Source organism: Spinacia oleracea, chromosome 4 (genome assembly GCF_020520425.1).
Source record: "Spinacia oleracea cultivar Varoflay chromosome 4, BTI_SOV_V1, whole genome shotgun sequence".
Lineage (NCBI taxonomy): Eukaryota > Viridiplantae > Streptophyta > Magnoliopsida > Caryophyllales > Amaranthaceae > Spinacia > Spinacia oleracea.
In genome coordinates, this window is record NC_079490.1 from 172,955,077 (window position 1) to 172,963,490 (window position 8,414).

An 8,414-nucleotide genomic window follows, 5' to 3' on the forward strand; every position below is an offset into this window, starting at 1 on the left:
AATTAGAATTGCAATGTTAATTAAAATCTTAATTATTTAAATTCTAGTAAAACTAGGAATACTTAATCCAAGGTTACTTGGGAATTAAGCAATCGGATATTTCTTGAAGCCCAAGGCAAAAAAACCCAACGCAGCCACGATGGCCCACGTGGGTGTGCGTGCTGCCTCGGCAGGCCTTGCATACGATGCTCGCAGGCTGGGCGCAACCCATGCGCTGCTGCCTTGCCGCAGGCTTGACGCGGCGCATGAGCTGCTGCCTTGCTTGCAGCTTGGTGCGGCCCATGAGGCTGCTGCCTTGCTTGTAGCTTGCCGCAGCCCAGGCACGGCCCATGGCTGCGGCCTTGCTGGCAGGGCGCGGCCCCATGGTTGTTGCCTTGCTCGTCGAGCGATGGGTCGGCTCGCTTGCCGGCTTGTCGCTCGTCGAGCTTCCGATTCGTTTTTCGATTCCGGAAGTTATTTCCGTTTCTAACAAATATTTACGTTTCCGTTAATATTTTCTTTTCCGATAATATTTCCTTTTCCGATAATATTTCCGATTCCGGTAATATTTCCGTTTCCGGCAATATTTCTATTTCTGATAATATTTTCCGATACGAACCATGTTTCCGTTTCCGGCAACATCTACGACTTGGATAATATTTATATTTCCGCCATGAACCATATTTCCGTTTCCGGCAATATCATCATTTCCGGAGTGTTCTTTATTTTTCCTTTTGACGATTTCTGCTCTCACTGGAACTGAGATCCGTCGTTTCCGAATGTTCCTAAATGGAGTACTTAATGAATAATATATTCACTTAAATAATTGATCCGTTCACGTACTATTTGTGTGACCCTATGGGTTCAGTCAAGAGTAAGTTGTGGATTAATATTATTAATTCCACTTGAACTGAAGCGGCCTCTAGCTAGGCATTCAGTTCACTTGATCTGACTGAATTTATTAACTTGTTAATTAATACTGAACTGAAATTATTAGACTTAGCATTAAATGTATACTTGGACCAAGGGCATTATTTCCTTCACCAACGCCCAACGCTAATGGCACGTGGCAGATGCCGACAAAAGAAGGACGATGACACCGTCCTTTTGATAGTTGGCATCGTACCTTTTGTAAGATTTGGCTTTAGCGCTTTGCTCAGAGATTAAGGAAAAAGTTTGCGGCTAAAAAACCACCTTTTTGTATCCGGGATTTGAATTTGGACTCGGTTTTACGGGACGGGGCCCGGCATGCTCGGTTTAGTGGGTCGGCGCCCGTTTTTGGATTGCTTAATGGCATTTTAATTCGAAATGGCCTTGTAAAACCAATTGAGAGGTCCATTGGGTGAGATTGTGTTTGGAATTTGAACTTGATTTTTTTTTTTTTTTGTTGATAAGTCAGAGTAGTTTTCATTGCTCAAAATAGAAACCAGATTACAAAACAAAGTTCCAAGCTAGACAAGCTAAGGAACAAACAGCATGACAACAGTCATAAGAAAGAAAAAAGAAGAAACAAAGCCTAAATTGTACATTTGTTCTTCCACCAAATCTGGTCATTAATGCTAGATTGCTTAGCACCTATGTGAGCCAATCTGTCAATCACACTCCTCTGTATGAATCTGATAGTAGCTGAAGGAGTAGGAACCTTCTGATTCCACAGGGTATCATTTCTTGCTCTCCAAAGAACATACACAGTAGCATTGACAGTAGTGTGTATTGCTGTCTTTTGGAATTTACTGCATTTACTCTTCCATTTAACCCACTTCAGCAGGCCCATATAGTGCACTTTACTAGTAGGAATATCTAGCCATCTTTCAATCCCCTGTAAACATCTTCTAATGTATTCACAATCAAAGAACAGATGTGAACTTGAATTTTTAAAATTGAATTTTGTACCGAGTTCTGAAATGGGAACGAGCTCGGGAGTTGGGCTTTGGATATTGGATTTTGGAATATATTTTAGCAATTGGGACTTCCGCATGGAGTTGCACCAACCACCTAGCAAGGATAATGGTTTTGTCATCATCCCATTAGGGGAGACACAAATTAGGTGTCTACACTGTTTTTATTGAGATTTATCATTTTCAACGAAAAAAAAATCACACATTGGTTTGATATAGAACTTTTAAACATTTTCTTAACTTTTCGATCAGTAATTTGTGATGAAATCTTGGAATTGGTATTATATTATTAGTTAAAATACTTTCTGGAGAAGAAAAAGAAAAGAGGTAGTCATCTTACGTTAATAAATTTTGATTTTTTAATGTTAGCATACATACATTCTAAAATACACGAATACATCGCGTGCATAAAAGAATATATTACAACCAAATAGTTAGGGAATACTTTAAAATATTAGGATTTTTCTTCAAAATTAACCAAATAGTGTTAAAAAATAATTAAGTTACGTACCTAACATTTTCTTTTAGTTTGTTACCTAACATTTTCAAAGTTAATAGTACAAACACATACGAAGTAATTATTATTTTTTTCTTTATTTTAAGGGGACATACGAAGTACTTTGTTTACCATGAAACAAAACAAAAAAAAAATGATAAACACCCAAAAAAAAAAAAAAATTGATTCTCAATAAGTTGCATAATCAAATACGGAATAGTTAACTACGTACATTATGTAGTTTGTAGCTTGGTAGTATATTTGATTTTTCAGCATTAATTTTATCACAAAATATATAATAATATAATTAATATATAGTTTGTTAATATTTTATGATATTTATTATAAGTAAAAAGTAGTCACTTTATTTTTGAAATTAAATATAAACGAGCTTAAAAACAAACACGAACAAGCTTATAAATGAACATGAACGAGCTGTTTGCGAGTGTAAACGAGCTGAATACCAAATTGTTAGAGCGAGTATCATTTATTAAACGAGCTCAATTTTTTATTCGGACCCGTTTATTTATTAATGAACGTGTTTTTGCCGAGCTTGTTCACGAGCTGTTCACGGACGTATCGGCTCATAGTATACTATAATGAAGAGAACATGAAGGGAAAAAAAACACCTTAATTAAAGAAATAACCCTAAATCGAATGAAAATGGTGGGGAATAGACTAATTGGTAAGAGATGCAGTTGCAGCTTCCTTCATCTCAAGTAATGCATCTTCAAAGCAGGTTGCAAGAAATTCAGGGTCATGTATCACTTCTTTGGCTACTTGGATTTGTAATTCTGCCTTCCCCATGTAGCTTACCATATGCAATGTCATTGCCTGGACCCACCATTTTCAAAAACCAATGTTATACGGAGTATATTACCTCTGAAAAAAGATACGGGAAAATATTTTAAAGTATTACGGAGAACTTATATTTGTAGCTCCAAACTTATTTGTACTTATTACTATTACATCCACCTCATTTATGATGACATTAAAAGTGATAACATGTTTTTTGATTATATTAAATTTTCTCATGTTAAAAGGGCATGTAACACTGTAGCTCATTCAGTGACAAGGTGGGATACAAGTGGTAGTACTGAATATGTTTGTATTGGTACGTTTCCTCAAAGTATCACAACTTTGGCGGAAATTGATTTAAGCTAATAAAATGCCCGTAATATCTTTCCCTCAAAAAAAAAAAATTAAATTATTACTATTACAAAAGAAACCATACTTACATGAGGTTGAGCAGAAGCCGTAACTCTTATAAAAGATATAGGGTTCCCAGCAATCGAAATCTCCTCTTGAGGACCAGCAATATTGGACATAAGGAAGCTTGTATTAGAGAAGAGATTGTAATATAGGTCACCTCCAACCTGCATCACAAGCCAAAACTAGGAGATTGAATATGATCTATGACTATAATGGTCCAATTACTACGGAGTTTTTATAAAGAATATATATATGGAGTAAATTGTAAAAAAAAATAAAAATATACGGAGTATCTAGTTAAATTAAGTTATTTCCTCATTATGAGTGGCTGAGACATTGCGACTAGTAAAAGGTCTTGCATGCATAAAGTGTAGAATAAATTTATTGTACACCAAGATAACTTTTATGCACTTTTTAATTTGTATTTCGTAACTTTAAAGTAGTTTTTTATAACTTTTATATTATAAAAAAAGTTGATAGATAAACATTTTAAAGGTTAAATGATTAACTTTATACATTATTAGTGATTTTGAAGAATTTTTTTTTATTAAAATGAAAAAATTTATCACTAAAAAATAGATAGCTTTTACATATATAAAGGTAACTTTTAAGCATTTTGAGTCAACTTTAATCCGGTGTATAATATTTATTGTACACCACTTGTAAATAAGAATTTGTGTTGCGACTAGTTCTAGTTACCTTGGAACCAAATAATTTGAATACAAGGTTTCCTACATCGTAGCATAAACGAGCTTCCATTGATAGTTTTTTCTGATCCATTACGGCCTTAGCTCGAGCAGTGAAGGCTAGAGCATTCATGTCACGTTTGAAGTAGGTAACGGGTAATAAGACCATGGCAAATTTGTTGCCCCACAGTGACCCTGAATTCCCTGATACCATTGTAGACACATCCTGCTCGATTACAACTTCATTAATGTTAATTAGACATTACTAATATATATTATATTAACGAAAATGATAAAGGTCACAACATGCGACCTTTAAGCCGTGTCACAATGATGACATGGCATGCTTATGTGTCATGATTTAAATTGGAAACTAAAATATTTAACTTATATAATCTATTATATACCTTTCAAAAAAATGTAGGAAAATCTTAATACTCTAATTTGTTTCCTTCTTTACATTGATTACCTTATTTATATATTTTTATAGTAAAAATATTGAATTGATAGTAAAAATATTCTGATGACGCATGACCTACGTGGCGCCTATATGTACCAATTAAACTGCGACACGTAAGATTGCGACAATTAAATGTTGTCGCAACTTGCGACCTTTATCATCACCCTTATATTAATATTAATATTAATATTAATGAATCAAATTAAACGGAAAGACCTGAACTCCAGATTGTTCTCTCAAGTTAATTGGGCATAGGCCAGTTATTTGAACGCCATCCTTCATAGCTAGCAATGAAGTACATAAAATGTAAGCAGTGTGTAAATACGGAGTATAAAACGTTATGATCGAGCAGAATATACTCGTACTTATAATTAGCTTGTACTTCGTACTCCGTACTATGTATATAGTTGGACTTACCAGATGGATGTCGAACATTAAGATATCTTGTTAGCCCACACCATAATATTCCATAAAGAACATCATTTATCGTCTGCATTTATAAAATACTTTGTATGAGTTATTGTTCGCATATATTTTTGAAATGTAAAGTACGCATTAAATATCCACATTGGCAAATCCATGATTCAAAACTTGGCAAGTCACCTTTTAATACGCTCTTTAGAAAAAACCAAAGTCTTTCCTCAATTTGAGATACTACTCTTATAAATCAAAATAACGTGGAACTTGTTAGATGTTGAGATAGAATTAGGAATTAATTCTATAGTATAATATTAGAGTTGTAGAATATTACGTTTCCTAATATGAGTTTGTATATAATTAGGAAACTACAATGTAATATAAATACAAAGCAGAATAATGAGAAGCACAGACTTTGATATCTAATTTGTCATGGTATCATGAGCCTAGGTTTAGGTCAATAAATTTTACTGGTACGATTTCAAAGAGAAAGTTTGGATTTATTACTGGTACGATTGCAGAACCAATAGACGACAAGGACAGGCTGGCGGACTGGATAGCTGTTCATTCAATGTTGGTATCCTGGATAACTGGAACTCTTGAAGAATCCTTGCGTACAACAGTTGGGGACTTCGATGATGCTGGAGCGTTGTGGCAGCATCTCAAGACACGGTTCTGTGTTGTTAGCGGGACTCGCCTATGCAAGGTAAAAACACGCTTAGGTGATTGCAAGCAAGGACTGAATGAAAATGTAGATGAGTACTATGGGCGTTTGTCCCTGCTGTGGAAGGAACTGATCAAGTATGCTAGAGTTCCTAAGTGTTCTTGTGGGGGATGCATTTTTTAATATATTATTTAATATTCAAATATTTTGGAGGGAAAATATTCAAATTTCTTAGAGGGAATATTATTTTCAAAACTGAATTAAAATTATTTTTTTCCGGATTTTATTAATTCCTAATTCTATTAGGAATCAATTTTGGAGAAAAAGAGTTTTAATCAACTTAAAATTATTTTATAAATCCGAAAATTATGTTTAGTATTTTATAAAATCAGTCTTATATGATAAAATGTTTATTAGAATATATTTCGGATTTATTTTGGAAAAATAAGATAATTTTAATTAAAATTGGATTTTAAGAGTTTTACCAATTCAAAATTCCCTAAAAATCCGAGTTCTTTGAGATAAATTCTGAAATATTCAGGATAAATCTTAAATAATTATTCAAGAGTCTCTATAAAATTTCGTGAATTTATCTTTGGTATTTCTATTTAAAATAAATTTTACTCTAAACCGAATATCACCAAAATCATGAGTAGATTCAGAATCCTATCATAGCTTAAACACCAACAACGGCTATACCTCTTAGGGTTCATTCTAACCCTAACCCTAATCCTATACCTATAAATAACCCCTACTTCATTCATCATTCCTCACACCAAAAGTTGAGAGCTTTCCCAAGCCCGCTCTTAAACTTCTTCGATTCTCCCTCTTTGGCTCTAAACCTTCTTACCTAAAACTCTTATACCACCACCACGACACCCCCGTCGTGCACTCCTTGACGCCGACGTCTACCTTTTGGTGTCGTGACTTTCACACCCCAATTGATTTCAAAGCCTTCTCTTTTTACGGTCAGTTTTTACTATTTAAAATCTTCTAAAAATGCCGTAATTTTTAATAGTTTATTTTTAAAATCATAGTTCAAAATTTTAATTTATAATATTGTTATTATGCATGCATAACTCATGAATTAAATTTAAGGGCATTAGATTTATTTTTATTAATTTAATTGTTTAATCAGGAATTAATTAGGGTTTTATTTATTAATTGTTAGGAACTCGTGAGTGATCCGTAGCAGGATCAAATTTATCTTTGTGTGAGTTATTATTTAATCAAGGTACGTGTATGTGGCTAGATTATTATATGAATGAAATCTATGTATGGTTTGATTATTAACTTCAAATTATTAATTGTTTTCAAATTGAAAATTGTGAATTAGTGATTTTGAATTGTTTCTTGATTTGTGAAAATTGTTTGAAGATTTTTGAAAGGTTAAATATTTTTCTTGATTTTAATATGATGATGGATTTGTTCAAGTGGTGTTTGAAATAGTTTGTTTGGTTTTGATGAGTTATAAATCTTTATTTCAAAATACGTTATTTTCTTTAAAAATAAATTTGATTAAATAAAAGGAGGATTGTTGGTTTATCATATGGTTGGAACTGGATGGTCTTTCATGACATTATTGTATTTTTATAAAGTCTCAAGGTGGAATGGATTTCATGGAACTTTTATGTTCATACGCATTACTTGTTGTGTAAGTCGAGGGTCACTTGTTGACTATTATTTGGTTAGTACTCCAATGTATAGATTTGTGATGGAATATTAGATTGGGGGTGTGCACATTTAATAAGGAAGGGGAGATAAGAAGAAGTGTTTGATTTTCATATTCTAATTGGAATATATTTTTGGAAAGTTTCTACTTTTGGAATATTGTTACATTTGAAAAGTTTATATATTGGGAATATTTCTTTTCGTGGAATGTTTCAACTTTTGAAAAGTTTCTATTTTGGAAATCTTAATTCTTGAAATGTATATATTTGTGGAAGTTACTATTTAGGGAAAGTTACTATTTATGGAATGTTTCTAACTTTGGAAAGTGAATCTTCTATGATTTCAATTAAGCAAGTTTGAATTAAATGGTTTGTGAAAGTATGTTCAACTATATATAAATGTTTTACATGTCTTGCATATATTCGTACTTAGCTTTTGCTAACCCGTATTCCCTGTTTGTTTTGGCTTGGCCCTGTTCACCTCTCGGTGAGCAGTTTTCAGGAACTTGATGTGATGATGTGACATTCTTGCATACGGGATTAATGGAGAGTTCACTAGTTAGGATTTATTTTTTTCTAAGTTGGTTTCATTTGTGAGTTCAGATTTTAGTATTTTAATTTCAAGGGTTTATCGAATATACACTATTATTATTTCGATTATTATTATTCAATAAAGAAAAGTATTTTAGTTATTCCGCTGCATTAGTTGAGTTAATTAGCCTTTAACGTAATCACGTGGCGGTAATACTCCTAAGTTTCTCTCCATGCTGGTTTTATTCAAATAAATGTTGGTTTTAAAAAAAGAGAAATCACTAGGGAAAAAAATATCAAAAGTGGCTAGTTAAAAGTTGCCCTTATTTAACAAGGGCATCTTTTGAGTGACAAAAATTAAAACAAAAATAAATAAATAAAACTCTCCCCTCCTAATTCCT

At 32.9% G+C, this 8,414-nt stretch overlaps 1 protein-coding gene and 1 long non-coding RNA gene across 2 annotated transcripts; one reads left to right on the forward strand and one right to left on the reverse strand.

Moving 5' to 3' along the window:
• Positions 1-2,937: 2,937 nt before the first annotated feature.
• Positions 2,938-5,227, reverse strand: LOC110802499 (wax ester synthase/diacylglycerol acyltransferase 6-like). The gene is made up of 5 exons (XM_022007921.2): positions 5,149-5,227; positions 4,948-5,015; positions 4,285-4,497; positions 3,612-3,749; positions 2,938-3,207 (listed from the first exon to the last, which is right to left on the reverse strand). The coding sequence occupies exons 1-5, from the start codon at positions 5,225-5,227 to the stop codon at positions 3,052-3,054; spliced, it is 654 nt and encodes a 217-aa protein (XP_021863613.2). The 3' UTR covers positions 2,938-3,051.
• A 334-nt stretch (positions 5,228-5,561) lies between these two features.
• LOC130472305 (uncharacterized) lies at positions 5,562-8,174 on the forward strand. Its single transcript, XR_008932389.1, has 3 exons — positions 5,562-5,854; positions 6,984-7,046; positions 7,978-8,174. It is a non-coding gene; the product is annotated as an uncharacterized lncRNA (long non-coding RNA).
• Positions 8,175-8,414: the final 240 nt, after the last annotated feature.